Here is a 25,222-nt window from a genome sequence, read left to right on the forward strand (position 1 = left end):
GCTCCCGGCCGCTCCCGGCGCGGCTCCCGGCGGCTCCCGGCCGCTCCCGGCAGCTCCCGGCGGCTCCCGGCCGCTCCCGGCGGCTCCCGGCCGCTCCCGGCGGCTCCCGGCGGCTCCCGGCCGCTCCCGGCCGCTCCCGGCGGCTCCCGGCCGCTCCCGGCGGCTCCCGGCGGCTCCCGGCCGCTCCCGGCGGCTCCCGGCCGCGCTGCCCGCCCGGACAGTGACCCTGAACGGCCGCGGCGCTGCCCGGCACCGCTGCTCTGCCAGCCCCGCAGCCCCGCGGCTCGCAGAGGTCCAGCGGCACCACAGGGATGCTGGTATCTCAAGTGTTAGCAAAACCCTGAAATTGTCATATAGCCTTTATGGTGGAAACAAGAAGCAGAATTTACCAGTAATTATCTTCTACTTATCCAAGTGTTTATGTACAGTTCTGTATTTCCAGAAGAACATTTCATTACACTATATTATTTTTCTAATTATTAGTTTTCTGCAGGGCTTGACCTGAAAAGAAGCCAAGCTTGGGAACTCATGCAGCTTCCAGCCACGCACATGAATGGTGGCTTGTAGCAGTTTAAAAGGGTGAAGCTCGGGAAGCAGGTGAGGTAGTATTGGCCTTCCACGTTTTTGATCCAAACGTTTTTGGTTCCGCTCATCAAAAACAAGAGAAAGCCAGTAAAGGCTTATTAAGTACACACCTGCACCCCCTTAACTTGACATCACTCTGCTGGATTGCCTGGGACTGCTCACCTGCCTCAAAGGCAGGCCCTGAGGGCTTTCCAGCACAGAGCCCCAATGGTCTGAGCAGCAGAAGCTGCATCCTTTGTCACGTTACTGCTCTTTTGAGATCTGTACCCCATTTAGCACAGAGCAGCCCTTTGTCTTCAGGCAGGCAGAAACCCATTTGTTCATAAATAGCTACACTACACAGCATGGGAGGGGGGCTGGGTGTCCAAGGGCCAGCCAGATCTGTTCAGTCTAGATTTCAAGCCCTCAGACAGCAAAGATCTTTCCAGGGAATACCTTTAATAAACAGGCAAAAGACACTTGGCTGGTGTTGCCATCCATCAATCCAGATACTTTCCTATCCATTAAAACTTGTCACAATGCTAGATCATCATTTTAGGTATCCCTCAAAAACATACTTAAAAAGTATATTCATAGAAGAGAATTATCAGAAGGTTTTAAATATTCACATATGCACTGCTCAAACTAGGTAAATGTGGCTTTATTACTCTTAAAACAGTATGTAAATATACTATTTTAAACCTGACCTCATGCAAAATTTCAGTATTGCATGTTACAATGACGGTTGAACATCCCACTTGTCATCTTTGTTGTGGATAATGAGCAGGAGTTTAGTAGACACTGACACACTGGAGGCTGTAGTGTTCTGTAGACATAATATTTGTGAGTACAAGAAGATAACAGAATGGAGATAACTGAAATGACTGATTTTGTTAACTAACCCTTCATTCTGACAATGCTGCAGCACCCACTGGTTGGCCTAGAGAGCAGCCAGACTCTGAATATTGTTCTTCAGGTTTCCCAGGTACCACCTTGCTGCACATGAGCTTCTTGCTGCTATGTGGAGAGAGCTATACAGGGCCTTCCAGGGGATTATACACAGAATATTTTTTTTTTCTTCTCTAAGTGCTCTCTGCTTACCAGAATTTCTTCTCTCCCACAAAGCTTGTTCTTTTCCAGACTGAGAGAAGGAAAAAATAGATTTCTTAACCTCTTGTAGGAGCAACATGGGTATTCATAGTCATCTCTGTATGAAAGGTCTACCATGTCAGGAAAAATGATGGGTTTGCACTGATGTTGCATATAGTTTCCTGATTCTTCTATCAGAACAAGCTGTTCTAAGATTAGATATTCCTTCATAACTCAGACCTGTATTTATGCAGATAGATGTTATAGTTCCTATTTGGTGTTAATCTTACAGGTGTACAGAGGAATTCCCACATTGTGTGTGAATAAAGCGGGCAATAAAACATTTAGGAAATATCTGTGTTTTAAGATACAATTCATTTCAGCATGAGGATTTTTCTTAGACAGGTAGTTGCAGACCTAGCATCTGAGAGCAATAGTATATATATTTATAATTTATGTGGCTCAGCTTTGAATTTTCCTAAAATATTATTATAGGATGGTTATTTAGGAGACAGACTTTAAAAATGTTTCCTTAAACTTTGCTAAACACTGTTCCTAAATTGGTACAGTTGGAGAAAAGGAAGTGGCTGGCTGGCAATAGATTATTCAAAAAAGAAGCGTTTTCCAGAACAGCATTAGCTCCAGCCTCTAGTGGTTTTGGTTTTCTTTCTCATGCTTTTTTTTTTTTTTTTTTTATAAAGCATATGTGTGGCCTGGAGGGGAAGAAACAAAAGAAAAAGAGAAAGAAGAGCTAATCTGAGAACAAGATACCAAAGTGAAGGAGTAATGTAAATGAGGCCAAAGGAGAAAAGAAAAAAGGCAATCTTTCAACAAAGGATATTTTTGTTCTATTAACCTCTTGAGCCGAGGTGAAACATGCATGTAGAATAAGAAAAATGGTCCATTATTTTGCCTGAAAATTCTGAGCTTTAATTGTCAAACAATAGTCATTAGTTTGCCTTGACACAAGGCTTTTTGTCAAATACCACAGCTCAGCTTTACTGATGGCACAATTCCAACATGATCCCATGTGAAACCGCTTTCTTTTTCCTTAAGTGTTGCAAATTATTTATAACAGATACTGAACAATGCATGCAAAATCATGAAGAAATTTTAATAGCCCTAAATCAACCCTCCTACAATATTTTATTCATTGGGATTTATATCCCTCAAAATCCTCAAAGTTGCACTCTGTAACCCTTTGTCACTGCTGCTGTCCAAACGAATCCTGTTGCTCCGGGCAGTGAATCAGGGTCTTGGGAGAGGCCGTGGCTTCAGCAGAATAACTCACGCCTGCCTGGGGCAATGCCAGGCTCCCCCTCAGGCTCTGCTGGCAGTGCTGCAGTGCCAGCACCAGCTGGGGCACTGAGAGCCCAGTCCAGAGCTTGCTCTGGAGCTCTGAAAGGACACAGACTTATTGTCATCGTGGGGCATCAATGACACAAGTTACAGGTGCTTGGAATGCCAGGGTATTTTATCTCGCTGCTTTCAGAAACTGGAATAATGCCTTGATTTGCCACAGCTTTAGGAGAGACAGCGCTTCTGTACCAACATACCACACAAAAATCTTCCTGTATGTATTGTTACCATGCCCTTTATTTTGCACTGAGCAATATTTCCTTTTTGTCAATGCCTGGTTTTGGCCTCTATGTCTTTGAGTGCTGAAGGACTACATTTTTTCATGTAGTGTTTTGGGATTAAATAAATAGTAAATCTTTGGTATTATAATGTATTGATTTTTGGATTCAGAAGCATATAATTTATATAATGTTTGGTAAATGAACTGCTATGGGTTGTTCATTTCCTGTTGTTTTGGGATCACATTTGCTAAATTACTTCCTTTCAAAAATTCTCATTAGAAAACAGTATCAACTGACTTAAAATTTATATAGAGTCCTTTCATACATTAAAGCAGACTAATTCATGAAAGACATTCCTTATCATAAAAACAAAATCAATACGATCACAGCTGTAAGTGAATGTAAATAAGATTTAGTTTTATCTACTATCTGAAAATGCTTTCTTCTGATAACAGAAGTGCTTACTGCAGTCCACTTGCTTTTTTCTTTGAATAGTGATAGCTTAGCATCTGGAAAAGTGTATGGAAGGATAAATCAGAATTTTTTTGATACAATCTCTTCAAATTACTTTTTCTCTTTGAAACCAACATATAGTTGCTGTTAGCAACAAATGTTTGCCAAGCTTTGTGACAGCAGCAAATGGATTGTGGAAACATTCCTGTACCACCAGTACAGTGTCACTCTGGCTGGTGCCATGGGGGAAAAGGAATACAGAAGAGGACAAGCAGGGAGCTGCATTAAATGCCTGGGCTCTGCTGCTGCTCCAGCTGAGAGCAGCAGGCAATATTCTGCAGTGGTGGCCGAGCATTTTTCCTGGCCACATGGCCTTATTTTTCCTGGCAGGAACAATGGGTTGTGTGCCCACAGTTCCACTGCTCACTTACAGCTGCACCACGGTATCACAGCAGTAACAACATATATGGAAAGCAATCCATGTAGGTAGTGCTGGAATTCTATACTGGTTTATTTCTGACTATTCCAAAACATCTTTGCTATATAGCTTCTGTCTAATAGCACCAAGAAATGCTGTAGGCATTTTTCTAAAAAGATAAGAAAATTTTGTCACTAATACATTGACTGCAAAGCAGTTGTGAAACAAAGTCCAAGCAACCCAATTTCTGTGCCTATAATGTAAAGCAAATAGGAGGGGTTTGACTGGAAGATTTGGTGTTATGCAAAACATACTAAAAAATTACATATTCTTTTTTTTTTTTTTTTTTTTGTGGGGGGGTTGGCTTTCTTAACCTGATGTGCTTCATATTTTACACAAAATACTCAGCATATCAGTATTTAACATTCATTACTGCATGATCAGGTGTATGTACCCATTGAGCCTGCCCAACAGTCAATAAAACCACCACTACCTTCCACACAAAAAAACAAAACTGTAGAAAGGCACAGTACAGAGATGATCATCCATGCTGACAGTTTAGTAAACAGTTAGTACCTTGTTCATTGTCTGTACTGTGCTGCTCATTGTTGGCAATATTTTATCTACTCCAGTTTAGGGTTTGGATTTCTTTGCTAGTGTTATGACTTGTCTGTCACTGCCCAAAAAAAGATCTCTCTCCATTTGAGTAAAAAGTCCAGCCAGTTCATAAAACAAATTGTTTCTCTTGTTTCTGGTACCATTCATTGTTGCATATACATCATTAAAATGTTTTTAAGAGCAACATTTGTCATGTTTTTAAACTCCTCCCTTCCATAAAATGGCATGGAAGTAATAATAAAATCACCTAACTACTTTGATTTTATTAGCAGTACTTTACCAGTGACTGAAAAACTGTCGTAGGGCTGTAACAGTGCTAAGACAGGGCAAAAGGAAGATTCCCTTGTCAAAAGAAGCCTCCTAGGTACCACAGAATACCAACAGACAACCAGAAAAAAAATACCATACCTCAGTTGAGCAGTTGAAAATACTTTGTTTAGATTTTCATGGAAATTGGCATCTGTTCCTATGATGCATAAAAGCAGTGGCTGATTTTGGCAAAGTGTTAAAGTATGCTGTTGAGACTTCACTATCATTATCATTATAAAACCAATGGGTAAGGATGAACTGATTTGCAAAGTCAGGATCAAATGTCACTGCATTCCTAACAGTCTCACAAGCTTCTCTTTAATTGCTGACTTGTTTTATCTTTGTTGGGAAAAAGTTTTGCTAATGAGCATCTTACATCGACTCACATCTGTTGGTAAAATGAAACTCCAAATCAAATTAATTCAAAGCAAGATTTTACATTAGAAATGCAACTCCAGGAGAGCTGAGCATTTTGAAAATCACTTGAATTTTTTCCCACTCCTTCTCAAGAGCAAGGAAAATGTGTTCTTGCATCTCCTTTCCTGTCCCTATTTTTAGAATTAGAATGAGAAAGACCTGATCTGCACCCCATTTAAATTATGGAATATCAAGTTCAGAAGTATTTACTAGATGGCATTGAATAGTTATAAATGACATTCCTATTTCAGTTTCATTCTCTTTTTAATTTAAATTTAAAGAATGTCAGTTACCAGTTCTGGCACTATGCTAGACAAGCAAGGATTTGCACTATTTTAAAAAACAAATAATATTTATGAGAGGATAAGCACAGAGATAAAATGTTTTTTTCAAACTGACTTTTTATGCAACTTAAGCATCTTAGAAGCTATGTGCAAGCTATGTTTAAATTACTGATGTACACTCACAACACGAAGAGGTTCATTACGAGTGCAGACACATGCAAATTGTAAAATTTGGCCACGTGTAGGAGGTGGAAAAACATAGCTTAACTTGTGAATGCTAAAATGCTGCTGATAATTTTATGTATGTTTTCTGCTCCCCCTGAGCTATGCTTAAATCTTGTATGACAAGGTCCTTAGTGTAGACTTGATGCCTTTCATAGCAATAAAGGTACTATGTGCTACTCATATCACTGCGTTTCAAGGTGTAATACCCTTAAACAGTGTATTGCCTAGGAAATACAATTCTCATTGGAAATCCTAACCATTAGAAGCAATCTCTAGTTTAAGGTCTAGCATTTCAAAGCATGTATTTCATATTTTCTAGTATGAGGAAACCATAATGGAGACTCAGTAAGCAAACATAATGGATTCCATAAACATTGTTTGGTTACAAAGCTGTCTCTGAGGGTAACCTGTTGTAACCCGATTGCTTACTTTATCTTTGTGCATGTAAAAATGGGGATCAATATTTTATAGTATAAATAAGTATTCCCCACAGTATTTCTACAAAAACTCACATCATCTGTTTTTCTTTGATATTTAACAAACTGCCACAGTTCATTTTAACAAATGATCCTAGAAGAACACCACCTCTAAGACCTCCAACAACGTTTTAAAATAAAAATCCCTATAAGCAGCATAAACTTCATGCCCTTCTGTTTGCCGGCTAGACTCAGAAAGCCTCTGCACAGGAAGAACAGTGAAGTAGGCAGTTAAATGCTTTCCTGACCCGATGCTAAAATCTCCCTCAATTATTTATACCCTGTACCAGAAAGAATAATTCTTGTCTTCTGCTGACACTCTTGACCACACAAAAACTATCTTGGAGAACAGTTAACCCTGTTTGTTTCTCACTGGCTGGTTCTCAAAGCTCTGTACACATTTAAAAAAAATATACTATGACTCTGGTATTGATCTCCTAGATCTTTTCATACACTTTTCTCATACTTCAATCTTTACAATGCTCTTCCAAGCTTTTTAATCATCTGAAGATGAATCCTTACTAGTTTTCTCAAGGAATGAGATCAGCCCCCTCTCTCAGCCTCCTCATCTGTCCCATCAGCCACTCCTTACTTGGGATTCCACCCTTTTGACATGTCCTTTTCCAAGAGACAAGAATTTATTCTGAATCCTTTTTTGTGAAATAATCTTCAATAAACAGATATTATTCTTGTTATTGGCAGCAGTTTGGAAAAAAAGGTAGGATGAATGTATCCTACTAGTTAATTGATTTGCACTGGGCTATAGCTTACACTACATTACATTCTCAGAAAGACAAAGTGGAGTTTTCGGGGGTTCTTTTCCCCAAAACAACTTTCAAATATACCTAAATTTAGGCAAGCAAGATTCTTTGCAAACCAAATGCTTAAAATATATAGCAATTTTAGTTTTATTAAAAAAAAAAAAAAATACTTCCATCCTTAAGCACAGTAAATTCAGAAAGGAAATTGCATTGGCAGGAAGCTATGAAAGTGGCACATGTTCCAAACAAAAATCAGGTTTCACTTCAAACTCTTTCAATCAGGATAATGTCAGGAAGGAAAGCCCTGAACAGCTAAAAAATTATATAAGGGCTTAAACAATAATTTATGTGACATGCTGAGAGAAGAAAAATCAGACTAGGAACTGCAATGACAGATACCCAGACTGAGGCTGAGTTGTTCAGGATTTCAAATCTATAGTAAGTATAACTGCAATGCTCTTAAACTGTTCTCACTATTTAGATTAATCTGTAATGAAAAGTGAAATCATATGAAAATGATTTCCACATGAAAATGCTTTCAGGTAACATTAAGTTGCATTTTTATGAATTGTGCCTTTTTAACCCAAATAAGGAGCTAATTATTTCTGATGAGCTTAAGGAAAGGTGTACTCACCCATCCTCAGGCAGGCAAAATGTTTTTACTTAACTTCAGAACATTATCTTTGATAATGGCTCAAAGAAAGAGGTTTCAGCAAGAAATTTGTTGGTTTATGATACATATAACCCTTTAAAAGACCAGGTAAAGCCAAAAACAGTATAAAAAGAGAGACTCTTTTAATTTTCTCAGAATGCATTAGGAGTACTTAACCATTGTAACTCAAAGACAGAGGTTGCTGTCCCAAGGTTTAGAAATGAGAATTACAAAACAGAGCTTAAACTAATGACTCAGCTTTACTGGAGAACTTGATAAATACCAAAAAATATTTCATTCATTGTCTCTTCGAGGTATAAATCAGAAATTTATTTGTGCTTACCTGTTCTCTGGTGTCTAGTATTTCAATCTACAGACTGCTTCTTAACAAGTAAGTTAAAATGTTGTAGCAAGAATGGGTACATGAGGGCTATTGCTGCTTTGTCCACATTTTGATACTGCCCTTTGTACTTTTGCTAGCTGAATCTTGGGATATTGGACTTTAGACCTGCAAATGTCTATGAGTAATATATTTATGAATGATTCCATTAACTTCAGAAGGACTACTTAAATTTTATGAAGTTAGATGGAGAGGATGTGAACAGCTAAGGTTTTCTTATTAAGATTTTAAGTACTTGCATAAATTTTTAGAGAATGACTCGGTTCTTTTTCAGGAAGTTTGCCTGGGCTGGAAAGACCAGATCACTCATCACATTATGGCCCATCTGCACTTTGTTCATGGGGAATATTGCTGGTGTTACTTAAGGGCTGGTGCTTTTGAATATTATCTCCAGTATTTTGTTATAAATTTACCACTGTAGCTACAGTGAGAAACAACACCTTCAGGTAAGCTGAGTTTTGAAACAAAATACTTCAAAATTATAAGCCATTTTTTGGACTTTCAAAAAATATAGAGTAGAAATATTCTTTTTACATGTATTTTGAAGCTTGTATTATTCATATAAGACTAATGCTAAATCAACAAGGACTATAAGCTTGCCTTTACTGTATGTTTTTGAGAATTCCTAAGGTCCAGTTGAGGGTAACATAGAGATTCATGCATATTTTGCATTACGAGTTGTATATAAGATCCCCATCATTTAAATATTATGTACCTCATATCCATGGGATAATATTTTTAAGAACTTCTACTATATGAACCAGGTTAATGTAGGAAAATTAAAATTTGCAAGTTCACAGTAGATTTTCTGAGTATCCCACCTCTGGAAGTTTGTGAAAACCAATATTGCAATGATTTCCTTGTGCTGCTCTAAGGACTGTACTGACATGTGAGATTCATGCTCTCCCCCATCTGTCACAACTCAAAGCACAGATCAGGTAAACCATGTCATTTCTGCAGATATTTAGAAAAGGTTGGCAGAAATTTTTAGAAAGCTATTCCCTCCAACCTGTATATTTAGGTGAATCATTTGTTCCCTCTGAATTAACTTTCCTCAGGGCATCCAAGTGCTTAAGTATTTCTGGCACTGATGGAAATAATAATCTGTTGTATCACTTTTTTCCCATGTGGGAAGTACATTTACTCTCCAAAGAGGAACTGAAACAAAATTGTCACCATTTTGACTAGTGGCAACACAGAACAAACAGGAAACACTTCAAGGGAAATATTTACAAAAATAGCATACACAGAAGACATAAGAAGCTTTATGAATTCATATTATGAATGAATACTTAAAAGCAATAATCTATTTCTTGCCAACATTCATAAGCAGGAAAGGAGTCAGAATTAATTGGATTAGGAAACACATAATTTTTCATTAAACTGTGCTTAATGCAGGTAATTGTGCATGGAAACTGTAATTATGGGCCATGTATGTGTTTTATATGCAGGATCTATGTCCAGTAGGATAGGTAGCAATAACTATTAGTGAAATTCTCACACAAATTAATGGTTGAAACAACACTGACTTATGCTGAAAGTCTAAAGTACACACTACTCCCTGCCTCTGCTGGTTATTTCAGCATCGCTTACTGTCCCACTCACCTACTGTACAGCAATGTTGTCACAGGGCTGTTGGATTAGACACTGGGTGTTTCACATCTCTCAGCTGCATACTCTTGCTGAAGATACTGGATAAAATTGCATTTTTCATTTAAGGAAGAGAAACACCCAAACAAAACCAAGAATCTTGATGCCTTGGGTGCCCATGGCAAGTGAGGAATTCCCGTTACAGACATAATATATAGGAATACAACTAGACAAAGCATCAAGTTACCACAATTTTTGTCTCATTTTTGTAGATCTCTCAATAGAAAAAACAGCCCATATCAAGGGTTTCATTTTCAGTGCCCTTTGTTTTCCAAGTATGCACTCTGACAGTCGTGTCATCCCAATGAAGATCACCGTGGTGTCACAGCAGAGCCCCTCCTGCATTCAGATGTACATAAGCATTACTCAATATTGCAAATTCTGTGCCAAGGAAAAGCTGCTGTGCCTACTGCTTGTCCAAAGCCAGGACAGGATCAATCCAACAGGGAAGCTCTTTCAATTCCAACACACAGCTTCATATCCCACTTTTTGCAAAATGAAAATCTGTGTTCAGGTTTTGGCAGTCTGACTCAAGACCATGCTTCTGAAATCACAGACTTTAATGGAAACATAAAGTTGATACACAAAACAACATCTGAAAACAGATCTGAAACATCTAAATTGGACTGTGACAGGAGCAAGCTTTGGTAGAATTGGATTATTTAGAATAACCATCACAACGCTAACAACGAGTCACTTGGGATTTACATCCCAACATTTGTAGCAAATGAAAGGTTACCCTTAACCATGGTAGATTACAAATAAAGACAAAAATAGTGCTGATCATTTACTCTTCCACATAGAACATGACTCACAGCCTGATTGTTCTCCCAAGTATCAAGTCACTTTTGTAAGGACATTTTTATATTTCACCTTAACAAATTCCAGTGACATTTGCCTTGGGCCATTTCAACAGCAATTTCGCTGTGCAACTGTTTATTTGTACTTTCAAGGTAATAGGTTTATTTGGAATTATGTTATGGCAGCGTCCTGTGCATGGCAGTATATGCAATTTGGAGCTGAGAGGAGGTCTCCAACCCACTTAACAAGACTGCAAACCAAATCTCTGTACTTGAGTCTCATCTGCAAAAGATGTGCTGAGGCAGAGGACGTCCTGTGGCAGAGCTGCGGAGGGCTGAGAAGGCTACGTAACTTCAGGCTGTGAAGGAGTTGGATGGCTGGTTCTAAGGGCAGCCTGCAATAATCCCACAGCCAAAGAGGCAAAAACTCTCCCACCATGCACACACAGAAGGGAGGAGGGTTGTCAGGAAGGCAGAAGAACAGACACTTGAAATGACAAGAACCTGCTGGAGGAAGAGACTTCCCTGAAGCCTGAGGTGACCCTGCAGACCCACTTCAGCACTGCAGGCTGGAGAGGGAGGACCATCACGTCAGGAGTGAGGCTGGAGCTGAGTCAGGCAGCCCCATCTGCTCCCTGTGTAACAACCAGCACAACTAGCAGAGGTGACAGGTGAGAGTGCACGGGACTCTCCTCTCTCCTCTGAGAGGCACAGAGAAACCCACTCATCAACCTGACTGATTACCAGAGAGCTGCAGCAGGCATGTCACCCAGAGCCTCCTACAGTCTCCTGACATTTGCTGCTGTTGTTTCACGTGCGCACCAGGGATACAGCCAGGAGTGCCCTGAGGAGAACCAAGGACATTGCAGATCCCTGGGAGTGGTGCTGAGGAACTCAAGTGCTGGCAGCTTTTTCATCAGTCCTCCCTGTCAAAGGGAAGGGCTTTGAAAGGGCCAGGTGAATCTGGCAAATCAGCAAATGGTTAGGGGTCTAGTGCCACAGCCAGGGATCTGGCTGCTTCTGGGGACTCATGTTGAAACCTCCTGGCCTGGTGGAGTCTGATGGGGACTCACCTGCCAGGAACAGCCAGAGCATCTCTGGTCGCAGGCTTGCCAAGCTGGTGAAGACTGACACTGAGGTTGCTAAGAGAGGGAATCCTCAGTCCATTCCAGTCCTACTCTGATACCAGTATCAGCAAGGGACGCCCAGAGCCTGGAGAGGGATTGCAAATCAGCAAGAGAGAAGCTGAAGTGCTGTGCAAGGGAATTCCAGCCATTCCTGCTAGTAAATCTGCTCCATCAGAGGCCCAACTTAAAGGCCTTTATGCAAATGCTCGGGGATAAACAAAAGTAGCAGGAGACTGTGCACACCTGCAGGGCTATGAGCTTACTGGCATCGGGTATGTGGTAGGATGGCTCCTATCACTGGAGAGTTGGAGTGGAAGGACACAGGCCCTTTAGGAAGGACAGGCAGGGAACAGGAAAAAGTGGTGTTGCCCGCTAGGTCCATGACCACATGGAGTGTTTGGAGCTGTATTGGGGTTGGATGAGGAGTTTATGGCTGAGGATTAAAGGGAGGGCAAGGACAAGATGTTATAGTGGGAGTCTAAGGCCACCCAAGCAGGAGATGAGAGCCAAGCAGATGAGACCCTCTACAGGCAGAGGTGCTGCCTGATATTCACAAGCCCTGGTCCTCCTGGGGAACTTCAACTATCCCAATATCCATTGGAGGGACAACACAGCAGGGCATGAGATTCTTCTCCAAGTGACAGAGGAGTAAACGAGGAGAGTTGCTATGCTGGACCTTGTTCTTTCCAATAAGGAAAGGCTGTGAATCTCAAGGGCAGCCTTGGCTGCAGGGATCATGAAATGATGGACTTCAATATCCTCAGGCCAGCAAGGTGGCACACTGCAAGCTCACTAACCTGGACATCAGGAAGGCACACCTTGGCCTCTTCAGAGATCTTCTGGGTAGAGTATGGGATAAAGCCCTGAAAGGAAGAGTGACCCAAGAAAGCTGGTTAATAGTCAAGGATCACCTCTTGTAAGGTCAAAACCGATGCAACAAAGAGGAAGCCAGGCAAAAATGTCAGGAGACCCAAATGGATGAACAAGGAACTCCTAGACAAACTCAAACACGAAAAGGAAGCCTATGCTTCCCCCACAGAAAAAGAATGAAAGCAAGGACAGATAGGCCAAGAGGAATACAGAGCAATTGTACAAGCAACCAGGTTAGGAAGCTAAAGCCCTGATAAAATTCTATCTGGCCAGGGACATCGGGGCAACAAAATAAATCTTCTACAGGTACATCAGTGAAAATGTGAGACCTCTCCAGAATGAAATGAGAGACATGGTTACCTGTGGCATGGAGAAGGCTGAGGTAGTCAATGCCATTGAGTACATTTTTGCCTCAGTCTTCACCAGCCAGTTGTTCAGCCACTGAGGCCCAAGTTTGCAGGAACCCTTTTGCTGAGGTGGCAAAGGCAGGGACTGTAAGAATAAAGAACCACCCACCATAGGGGAAGATCAGGTTCTGAACCAGCTAAGGAACCTGAGGGTCCACAAGTCCATGGAACCTGATGACAAAATATGGAAAATAAGGTGATTGGTGACAGTCCACATGGCATCACTAAGGGCAAACACTACAAACATCCTTCTATGACAGGATTACAGTGCTGGTGGGTAAGAGAAGAGTGATTGATGCCATCTACCTGGACTTGTGAAGAGCATTTGACACTGTCTTACATATCTTACATCCTTGACTTGCAACTGGAGAGGCATGGATTTGATGGACGGACCATGTGGTGGATAAGGAATTGGCTGGATGGTCACGCTCAGAGTTGCTGTCAACAGTTCAACATCCAAGTGGAGACCAGTGAATGAGTGCTGTTCCACAGGGGTCAGTACTGGCACTGTTTGACACCTCAGTCAGCATTGACAGCAGATCGAGGGCACCCTCAGCAAGTTTTTCGATGACACCAAGCTGTGTGGTGCAGCTGCCACAATGAGAGAAAGGATGTCATCTACAGGGACTTAGAAAGGCTTGAGAGTGGGCCCACACAAACCTCAGCAAGTCCAACAAGGCAAGACAAGGTCCTGCACCTTGGTCATGGCAATCCCAAGCACAAAGACACGATGGCTGGAGAATGGATTGAGAGCAGCCCTGGGGAAAAGGACTAGGGAGTATTGATTGATGAGATGCTCAATATGACCAGGAAATATATTTTTACAGCCCAACAAGCCAGCTGTATCCCAGGCTACATCAAAAGCAGTGTGGGGAGCAGGTCAAGGACGGCTTTCTCCTCCTTTATTCTTCTGAGACCCAACCCAGAGAGCTGCATCAACTCTGGCATTCCCAGCAAAAGGACTTCATGTACCTGTTAGAGCGAGTCCAGACAAGGGTCACAAAGACTGTCAGAGGGCTAAACACATCTCCTATAAAGACAGGCTGAGAGAGTTTTGGCTGCTCAGCCTGGAGAAGAGAAGGCTCTGGGGAGACCTTAAAGCAGCCTTTCAGTACATAAAGGGAGCTACAGAAAAGCTGGACATGGAGTTTTTTATTGGGGCATTTAATGTTAGGATAGGAAAATGGTTTTAAACTGAAAGAAGGCAGGTTTAGGTTAGATATTAAAAATAAGTTCTTTACTGTGAAGGTGTGAGGCACTGGAACAGGCTGCCCAGAGAAATTGTGGATGCCACATCCCTGGCAGTGTTCCAGTCCAGGTTGGATGAGAATTTGAGCAACCTGGTTTAGTGGAAGGTGTCCCTCCCCACAGCAGAGGAGTGGGCCAGTGGGGCAGGGAGTTGAACTAGATGACCTTCAAGTTCCCTTCCACACAAACCATTCTATGATGTTACTCTTCTATGAATTCAGTCTAAAAATCCTGTATAGCCTATTTTTAACTCATAGAATAAACTATGATTGTATGACTGTATGTTTTAACATTACTAATATGGAAAGTGATGGAAAGTAAATGTGTCAGATGAACATTCTTGATTGCCATCAGTCTATACAGTTTATCTTGTATCAAATTTATCTCCATTGTGCTAAAGGTAAGAGAAGTTAAGACTAATAAAACAAATTCTCTTCTCATTAAGACAAGACAATACATTTTACAAGACTTCAAATGTTGAATCTCAAGTCCTCTATTGAGTTACTAAATGTTTTCTTCCAAACTAATATATTGGCTTTGTTAGTGCCAACATCATTCTAACACTTGTAATTTGATAGCAAGTTCAGTCATCTGGGTGCCTGATACCCTCCTCCCTTCTATATAGTTTTTGTGCTTCCTGCTTAGATTGAGTGGTTGTATGCTAACAGCCACTATAAAAGTAGCAGTTCAAGTACGTTTTATCATCCCAGAACACTGTAACACAGGATGGTTAGTCTAAAAACCACTGAGGATGAAGTACAAGGCCATTTGCACTAAGAAGTTGCCAAATGGAACCATATGCAAACTGGCAACTTAGAAAGAAGTACCAGAACTACAACTCTTATCCAGCTTGATATGTTTTCTGAAAGAGGAGAGTACCAGTTATAGTCTTCAGCATAAATAACACACTTGAAAAACTACCAATAAAGGGATTTGCCAATTTGAAAGTTAGTTGTCGATTGTACAAAGAACAAGTCAATGGACTTCCCACTCTTTGCCTCCTTGCTTTCCTCAGGAGCCCATTACCTTTCACAAAGAAAATTTTAGCTATCAAACTTGTCCATAAACTTTGCCGCTGAGTGTGAAACCATCCAGTTAGCATATACACTATCATTTGCATATCTTGAAAACACAGAGTTAGTGCCATCGAATCTTGTGAGTGGAACGGGACTCTCCTCAGGCCAGTTCGGGTATGACATGCCTAAAAATGAAAACAGATAATTTTTTCTGCACTGAAGAACCATAACTTCATGTGCAGACAGTAAGGCCCTTGGCAAAACTCCCTTCAATACTTTAAGCCAGCCCACTGGATTTTGTCCCAAATCAATTCATATAAATGAAGTTTGAAATCCCTGAAGCAGAAATTCAGATGCAGGCAAAAACCTGGATAAATTAAAGTGCTTACTCAATAAAAAATTTTGTGCATGCATGCACATGTGCATAATAAAAAGCTAAGAATTGTTCTTCTCATAAGCCTCCAATTTTCCATAATTTTATATTTTAACACTCATGTAGCAATATATTGCTTTGCAAGAGAAAGTTCTTGCTGTACAGGAGATGCTCCAAGAATTAATAAACCCATTTGGGACAGGATCCAAAGTCCATTTTAATGATAGAATATTTCCATTTATTTAAATGGATGATTTTCCTTTGGCTTCAGTGAGGTTCTGGGGACATTTTCACACCCCCACTAGGGATCCCTGCTTAATTTCAGGAAACCCCAGGAGGGCAACTGAGTAAAGTCCAACAAAATGCTGAGCACTCCTGTCTTGATTCAGCATTTAAAGTTGCATTTCAGGCCTGTAATTATTTGTATAGAGTGCAGTAACTGTTTCTGTGTTTAGGCACAAGTGATAACCAAAATGGATGCAGAGTGCTTAGCACCATGTTGATTCAGCTGTGCAAACACAGAATCATAGCAGGGTTGAGATTTTCAAACACAGAAATCTGATTCTGTTGCTTATTAAGCATTCAGCATCTGACATCAACCTTGTGGCAACTTTTTTATGCTACTTCACTAAGTGCCCCAAAATCAACATGAGTTGAGAAAACCTAATGAAGAAAATAATAGCTAAGGTATAGATCAAAAATAGACCCAAAGCCATGTATTAATGGCAACTTTTAAACTAAAAGATCCAACTTTTCAAAAGTCATACTGCTTGAAGAATGAAAAAAGTATCTGTGATGTTAGTAAGTATCTAAAACCATGTAGAATATTTAATCAGAAGACAAAATATAGGAGTTTTGGCAAGAACCATTTTTACTGTCCATCTCACCATCACAATATGAAAGCGTATGTTCTTTTTAAAAACACTTGCTACATCATTGAGTCGAGGTTTAGTACTAACATGTTCATAACAAATCAAAGGACGTGAAAACAGATGATATTTTCAAAATGCCCATTGTTAATTAAGTTTTCAAAGGATTTTACATGTCAGTTTAGTCTGTATATAATATTTATATACAGTACTTCTACCTTCTGTATATAATAATCTGTTTTCATACTATGATACATTAAATATATTTCAGCTTATAGATCCAAAATGTACTAATAGCAGCTGAAATTTAGACATCCTTCTGAATAAATGAAAAATGTTGCAGATGAGTCTTATCACCGAGTTATAGCAAAAAACAGTATTAAAAAAAAAGTCTATTGCTTAAATTAGAGGTGCAGAATCTAACATATTTGAAATGTTGTAGCCTCCCCAACAGGATAGTTGAATTAGATACTCATTAGTATTTTATGTTTCCCCTGAGAATACTTCCCTGATCTTTTTTTTTTTGCTTTTACTGTACGATATCTAGTCATTTTACTTATTTTCACATCCTTTTAAAATGTTTATTTTAGACACAGCTGCAAAATGACTAAAGGATGGATCCTGATGCAAACTTTGACATTTACCAAAATAAAAAACAAACAAACAAACAAACAAAAAACCCCAAAAAAGCTTCCAAGCAAATTTTGATTGGCTTCATTCAGACAAGAAACACTGTAATGGGGTTACAGAGTCTGAGAACAGTGCAGAAGAAAAATCAGCTTTTTTTGTGTGTTGCTAGAATCTAGTAAATGCATGTGAAATTCTACCATAGAGTTTGTTTTCAATCCATGTGGAAGGGAGGGTTCGAGGGAGGGGAGCATTATTACAGTCCACGAGAGGTGTCTCCTCTTCTGAGAGCCCATCATCGTACAGTAAGGAATCAGAGGGCGTGGAAGCTGCAAGGTCTAAGTAGTCCTGAGAAATTAATACATAAAAAGCTGCATTAATGCACGTGGCAGTTTGGGTGAAAACCATAAATGTGCACCTGTTTTCTTTACAGCAAGGAACTACAGACCCACTGCATTAACCTTTCTTTAGAACCTCTGGTACCTGAGGAGGCTCTGCTTTCCAGCAGCCACAGCAGCTCTGGAAGCATCTCATTTGCCTGAACAATGCCTCTGATAGAGACATATGAATACTTCCCCTACTTAATTCTGCACATCAGCAAAACACCCAACAAACTGCAAAGCTGTCCTAACTGCTCTGTTTGCCCTTCAGCTGCTGGTGCACCTGATCCAATGTATGCCTGAAATATATATATGGAGATACATATGCATGCTTAAAGGACAAGGTACTCAGAGCTCATAATCATTTTACAAAAGCTATTACATAACAATGCATAAAATAACTACCTAAATATTGCCAAATAAAACTATGGTTGCTGTTCTAAACCTAAATATGTAGGTCACCAGTAAGAATTAATTGGTTTTTATTTGTGTTGCTGAATTGCTTTGATGCAAAAAAAAAGTGAATGTCAAGCATTTTCAACTAATTTAAAATGCATGAAATACCACATTCTTCTAGTTCTGGCTCTCTAACGTTATTTATTTATGAGTGAAATTTAGGAGTAACTTTTCATAATAGTTTTTAAATTATTGCTATTATTTAAAGAAAATAGACAAGTTAAGAATAATTCACACGCATTTTGAGCTGAAGTCACCAAAGCTATTAGAAGAGGTAATACTGCTTTCAAGAAGCTGCATGCATGTAGAAGGAACTAGATATGTAAAAGCTTCAAGATTTGATGAAGAATAAGTTCCTTTGCTTTAAAATAAATTTTAGAAGTAATTATTTCTGTACATTCAAACTCAGAAGACCACAAAAATTTTCAAATTCCATGTTTTCCACACTTACCCTACTCTTCACCATCATTTTCTCTAATTCCTTGCTGATCTCAGTAAATGTTGGTCTTTTATCAGCTTCTTGCTTCCAACAGCGCAACATGAGGCTGTACCTGGGACCCGTCACAGGGTGAAAAAAACCCAAACGGTTACAAATGGCTCCTGCTTCTGCTCTAATGATTTACAGCACTGAACTTAACTGTGGCATGAAGGTCATCCACAAGTAGATCAATCTCTGCTGTGAGTACTGGTAAATGTTCCCTGGAATTAACAACTGACACTCATAAAAATGGGCTTTTATTTTCAAGAGTCTCCATGAGTTTAAATGATGATGCACTTGGCTGTCCTTGAAGGACTGTCGTCTCAGGTTTCACTTTCTCAAGGGACCACCTCCAAAGTAGGACAGCATGCCAGATTGCTAGCTCACTTTGTGTATGGCACAATAAATTTGTGTATCAAACTGAAAAACTCTGCTGTTACACCCAAAAAGCAGAATTTTGGTTTTCATTTGTTTGAATTCTTAGTTTCTGTAAACTTTTCTTCAAAGTGAAGCCTAGCCTAAGACTATTTGTAGAAACTAATGTTCTTTTGATTACTTCTATTATTGTTCTTTTGATTAAATCTATTATTTATTCTCTCTTTAACTGCCTTCTATAGCACAGCATGTGGAAAGGAAAGGGAACAGAATTAAAGTTTTATAGTTGAGTGACTATCAGACGGACATTGGAAAGTTCTGGAAGTGTAACTCTCCAACCTGTGCCATTCATGTCATTTTGCTAGCTCAGCTGTTCTCAGGACTGAGTGATCTGTCCACATAAGTGCTCTAATGGTGGAAACAGTGGGCTATGAGAACTCTAGGCAGCTATTGAAAAGCACTGCATTTTATGCCTTCATCCACAACCCCTCTCATACTTGACTGAGTATAGGAGAGAATGCAATTTGAGAAAAATGGTCCTTAAAGTGGGCTTTCACAAGCTGTCAGAAAAATTTGAGTAAAACAGAAGAAAATCTGAAAAAAGTCAGAAAACCATGATTTAGATTCAATTTAAAAAATCTCAGAAACTCAGATTTGGTCAGCTTGCCTAAACTAATAATTATCAATGACATAACGTGTTTGTGGAATGAATATTCTTCATTGAGATGAAACAAATAAAGAATTAGTATTATACATTTCTTAAGACTATAATTGCCAATCATTCCTGTAGGCTTCTACACTGCCCTAAATTTGGAAATACTTAATGTTTTTCTCTGTATGTTAAAAAAAGTATTATTTACACTATTATTTATTTTAATTTTTTTTTCTCAGTCCAGATGTGGACAAAGCATCCTTCCAACTGAAAATCAGTCAAAAGAGTGATCACAATGACTGAAGCTTGGGAACTTGCAGTAAACTGCAACCAGGATCAATTTTGCAGGCTGAACATAAAATCATGCCTCATCTCCAAATGCCATGGAAGATAACAGAAAAAAAGGTATTTCACATTGAATGTGTTTTAATGAATCAGCCAACAAATTATAAACTGTCTCCAAAGCCATGGGCTTATCAAGTCACAGAACATTTTTATCTTCAAGGGTGTAGATTTCTGGGCCATGGTGACATTTTTCCTCTGGAATGCTGTGACAACTAATAGACAATGCCTGTGGATAAAGTATCTATTTCATTTGCAGAAAGTACTATGACATTTTCTTGACTACTTCAGCTACCACTGTGTTTTATGGAGTTTCCTCCTTCCCCCAACCCTCAGAAGTTTTGAATGTACAAACTCTTTTAATTGTTTGGCAACCATGTTATTCAATACCCTAAAAATGGTCTGGATAGAGCTGTAGGCATTCTTTGGGCAGTTTTTTCCCCTCACTTTACTGTTCACTGATTTCATCATATTCCTTAAAGTATGACATATTTTGACTATATCTCTAAGAAAAACAGAACAGTATTTATGAGGCTTTTATTTAAACCTTTTTTTTCCAAGTATATTTATTAATGTTTTCTGAATCTAATCAGATCAAGAGTTACTTACATTTCTTCACTGCAGTTTTCTGGCCTCTCCATTCTATAGCCTGTTTTTAGGAGGTTAAAAAGTCTTTCAGGAGCAATACCTGGGTAAGGATTGCCTCCTAAAGTAACAATCTCCCATAGCAGAACTCCAAATGACCATCTGAAAAAGACAAAATTAGCTTTTATATAGAGTGATAAATTTCACAAGCTTAGTGTGGCATTTACACAACAAACCTCTTCCTAGTATTTTCAGAAATCAACAAAATTCAAGGCACCTCATGACAGAGCAGTTGTTCAGATGCAAGCAGGGCCATCCTTGTTCCCAAATACTGTTCATTGAAAATGTTAGCAACCAAGACAGTAGAGAGAACAGATATCCCTATTTTATCCATTGATAAAAGCTAAATATACCCTGGGAAGATCCATCTTCTCTAGACAGCAGAAAGAGGAAGTCCTTCCTCTGGTGGCCCAGCCCAAAGACTTGTTCCTCTGCTGCACAGGGCTCCTGCATCAGTCTGACCTCCCTAATTAGCTTGTGTATTCAGAATAACTCTGAATTAAATTTACAGAGTTACCACAGGGCTGGTTTGCTGTCCCGACTGAGACAACACAAGGTGTTTATTTCAATCAAAAGTGACACCTTTGACTTCAGCTGGTCAGCTGGGCCATTTCAGTAATTCAGGACTTAATTTTCTTTCTTGATGAAAGAAGAGGAAAAAATTTCCTCTGGAAATACCTAATGCCTAAAATGAACTCTGACACAAAACAGAAGAAACCACTTTCTGAAATCAACAGAAGGAATAGTGAATTTCTGTTGAGCTCAAACAAAAAGACCTTGCACAATGGGTGAGAAATATTTAGATAAATTAGTTCATTTCTGGAGAGCAAGCCAGCAGAAATGAGGCAAAAATTATTTTCTTTTCTTAGTGAAAGGCTTTTTGAGACACAAAGAAGCTACAAATGACTCTGAATCTGCTCAACTGACAGCTGACAAAATCTGGATGTTTGAAAGGAAGGAAACGAGCCAACACTGGGGCTGCTCAATGGGATGCATCTGGAAGCAAAATTGCATACAATTTATGAAAAACGCTAGCTTTGGGCAATTTCTCTGTAAACTCCATTTTAAAGAAAATTTTAGGAAATGTTTGACACCTACTGCCAAACCAAACAGCCGTGTCTAATTCCCTATGAAAATTCCATCTTAAAATGTTAGCCAAATACCTCACCTCTTGTCTGACTCTCTTCCACCTGTGCTTCCCTCATTTTTAAAGAAAAAAGTAACCTCAAAGGTACAGCAATAAAACTTTCCACATTGTCAGAGAAGTCAAAGTGACTCTCACATGGTCCCAAGTGGTATGCTGCCATTCCTCTGCCTAATGCCATTCACTGAATTAATTTTTAATCACTCTACACATTCTTGAAAGTTTATGAATATTTATATCATTTTCATATACTTTATTAATATTTCTCCTCATACCCTTTTTGAAGCCAATTATGCTCTGCCATCAGGTTACAATTCTGTCCATGATTAATTCAAATAAACTCTGGAGCACGGCAGTTTTATTTCCAAAATCCACTTCTGCTTAGGAGGAATTTACAGAATATGGAAGGAGGGATCAGATGAACAATTTCTTAACTGAAGTTGTTCAGTAGGTGAACATATTAGAATAGAATGCTGTAGAATGCTGCAGTACTTTCAGACTGTTATACAAATTAAGTATTACAGGAGAAGAAATGAGAAATGAAGTATTTCCCACTGTGCTGCGTTTATTGTTGAATAAAAATATGATCACAAAAAGCCAGGAAATAAAAGTATGTGAAGAAGAAGATAGTAGGTTAGTTTTTCACTGATGTCATCAACCTCTGAAGCAAAAATTTTTTTGTAAATGCTGGCAAGTGGTACTGTTATTAAGCTTTGCTGACCACTAACTATACAGAACATCTTGCAGAGAAAGAGGGTAGAAAACAGAAACAGAATATCAGAAAAAAAGGCATAATGGAATGGTTGTAGAGTAATATGTTCACCTAAAATATAACTGCATCACCACAAACACCAAATAATATCCATAAAATAATATTTTCAGTGAGTGCTATTATCTAAAACATTAAATGTAGCAAAAGGAACCTGGTGCTGGAGAGGATTTGCTCTGCAGCTCTGTGGTGTGAGTCTCAGTTCTGCTCTGCAGGAACCTGGCTAAATGAGGAGCTGCTATAGAGCACCCCTGGATTATTTTATGTACAATGACACGGCAAAGGTGAGCCAGCAGTGAGACAAAGGCACAGTGTAAGCACAGCAGACACCTGCACCCTTTCTGGCACTGCATGGAGCAGATGAGCACGGCACAGTGCCCTGCTCCTGAGGCACCTCAGGAGAGCTGGGCAAGCAGCACAGCTCTGCACTGAGATCCTAAGCCAGCCCGGGGAAGCAGGGCAGCCACGCAGCACCCACTGCTGCCCAGGGCTCCGGGCTGGCTTGCCTGATGCCAGCTGGGCAATCTCTGCGTGGTGTCGGATCCCACTGACAGGAAACATGCTCCTGGGCTTACTTAGCAGCACCCCACCAGGAAAACGGAATGGAAGGAATGCTATTGGATCCAGATGATCAATCAGCAATCAAAGAAGAGGCAGTTACATGACAACACAATCTGTTCTGGCCCCAAACCATAGCGACAAAACTGAAGAAATTAAAAATATGCTTAGAAGTTTCCAAAGGAATTTTAACGATTCTTTGGGAAAAGTAATTTTAGAGAAGCAACTCAGCACAATGGGTGCTCTGAGGAGGATAAAATAGACCCAGAAAAACTTGTACGCTGACCTAAATAAAAGTGACATTCTCTCAAGAATTATCCCTATTTTCTCCTTTTCTTACTCCAACAGATAAAGTACAGGAGAATACTTTGGAAATTAATTTTGTAAGGAATTTCCAAGGTGTGCAAAATATTTTATTTCACTAAAACTGCTCTATCTGCAGAGAGAAGAGTAAAAAGTAAATGGTAATAATTTTAGAAGTATAAATCTAAAGGTGCATATTTTGACATCCTGCTATTATCAAAGTGTTTTTTTTACCCCTCGAAGTGCAATGCCACCCAAATTGGCATTTTACTCCATTTGAGTATAACAAAAACATTACAAGAGAGCAAAACATGCTCTCTTTCAAGGCAAACTTAGAAGCTCTCAAAATTCTACCTAGCATAAAATCAGACCTATGTACTGCTGCTTTTACAGTCCTCTAGAGGTTTTTCTCCTAAATAAATAATCTTTAGCTTTAGAGTCAGTCTGGTGACTAGTCATAAGTATCATTCACCCCAGAGAGAAAGAAATGAAAAGCATCTGATCCTGAATTTAAAATGTCTACAAACACTTTTCTGCCTGGCCCCATGCTTGGGGATAATTTAGCTGTGGTTGCTTTGCCTCCTCTTCATCACAGGTGGAGATCCATCTTCAGGGCCTCTGTTTCTCTAATCATGAAAATAAGGTTGTATCTTGGCACTGAAACCTGACTGAGCTGACTGGATTTCTGTCATTGATTTCAACAGGAGAGAGGACAGGTATTAAATTCCCTTTCCTTTCTTCCACTTCCTGCCACTCAGTGTTACAGACAAATGATGAACAGAACAGAGAAGTTCAGGTGTGACCATTATCTGTAGCAAACTCTACTAACCTGTGTCTACATAATCAAAGTCAACCATGTCACATGAACAGATCCAACCCTTGCTGATTTCAACAAGAATTATGTACATAAATACCTCTGATAATTTTTTATTCAGATTTAATTCAACATCAAAAATTTTGGGCATCATTGCCAGCTGATGGTGCCATCCAGATTTCCTTCACATTTCTTTGCAAGAGTAATGGCTTTGGCTCCTGCACACCTTGCTGTGCTTCCTCCCCCAGCTCCACAAACAAGCACACAAACCAGAAAGTATTCAAGAATTTACACTTACACATCACTTTGTGTTGTGTAGATATGGTCAAATAGTGACTCTATGGCCATCCATTTCACAGGGATTCGACCCTAGGGGGTAAAAAAGCAGTAATGGTCAGAAAAATAAGTTTCCAAGTGAAAAAAACAAGATATTTGTCTTCAAAGTAGTAAAACACAGTCTGTCCATACTGCAGTACTTGCCAATGCACTTATGTTTTGGCATTTTGTACGAAAAACAGTGAGGAGCATAATTTTAAGATTTTTGAAACAAACTAGGTCATGTGCTCTCACACTCTTCAGCAATCTAATTATGTGCAATAAGCTGGTGGGGCTTTTTGCAGGTGGTCACCAGTTCAATTCAGATAAACTCAATTCTTAACAAAGAGCTTTGTTAATGTGCAGATGCAAAAAATTATGAGGAATGATGATTAAAGAGGAAGAACTATCTAATTTATACTAGGGATGATGCATAAATAGAAGCACCAGGATGTTACAGATACCTTTGGTTTCAGAACTGAACCTGGACAGTCACATTTGGTTACTAGTTTCTAAGTGGAATCTACAAGTTGCTATTTTTCACCAGCAGAAATTCACTGAGAAAATCTGAGTAATCCATCCCAAATATTCATGAAAATATAGGTATGCAAAATTTCCAAGATGTTTCATAACCTTCACAGTATGATTAGCACTCATATGCCTTACTTCTCATTCTCACAAAACCCATATATATCGATGCAAAAAGTATTTCAGTAGGATTTGAAACTTCCTCTTCCTTCTCAAATTCTTCTTTTCCC

The 25,222-nt window shown here is 39.4% G+C and overlaps 1 protein-coding gene and 1 long non-coding RNA gene across 11 annotated transcripts in view; one reads left to right on the forward strand and one right to left on the reverse strand.

The window, feature by feature from the left end:
• The window catches only part of LOC110468616 (uncharacterized), a 29,979-nt gene that overhangs the window by 911 nt on the left and 3,846 nt on the right, over nt 1–25,222 (forward strand). The window contains exons 2-5 of one of the 8 annotated variants that reach the window (XR_014956270.1): nt 484–597; nt 2,355–18,747; nt 19,814–19,979; nt 23,931–24,051. This is a non-coding gene — a long non-coding RNA (uncharacterized LOC110468616). Of the gene's footprint in view, nt 1–267; nt 18,748–19,813; nt 19,980–23,930; nt 24,052–25,222 lie in introns of those variants that run through there. The other 7 variants (XR_014956273.1, XR_014956272.1, XR_014956269.1 and 4 more) reach the window with 7 other exon arrangements.
• RET (ret proto-oncogene) overlaps nt 10,439–25,222 on the reverse strand; it is a 93,036-nt gene continuing 78,252 nt past the window's right edge. For all 3 annotated transcript variants that reach the window (XM_085583313.1, XM_085583314.1, XM_085583315.1), the window contains 5 exons: nt 24,448–24,518; nt 20,526–20,663; nt 18,521–18,620; nt 17,434–17,581; nt 10,439–15,549 (listed from right to left, as the gene is read on the reverse strand). In XM_085583313.1, the coding sequence (XP_085439439.1) occupies nt 15,392–15,549; nt 17,434–17,581; nt 18,521–18,620; nt 20,526–20,663; nt 24,448–24,518 (615 nt within the window). In that variant the 3' untranslated portion in view covers nt 10,439–15,391. The remainder of the gene's footprint in view (nt 15,550–17,433; nt 17,582–18,520; nt 18,621–20,525; nt 20,664–24,447; nt 24,519–25,222) is intronic.

This window comes from Lonchura striata, chromosome 6 (assembly GCF_050655825.1).
Source record: "Lonchura striata isolate lonStrDom1 chromosome 6, ASM5065582v1, whole genome shotgun sequence".
Lineage (NCBI taxonomy): Eukaryota > Metazoa > Chordata > Aves > Passeriformes > Estrildidae > Lonchura > Lonchura striata.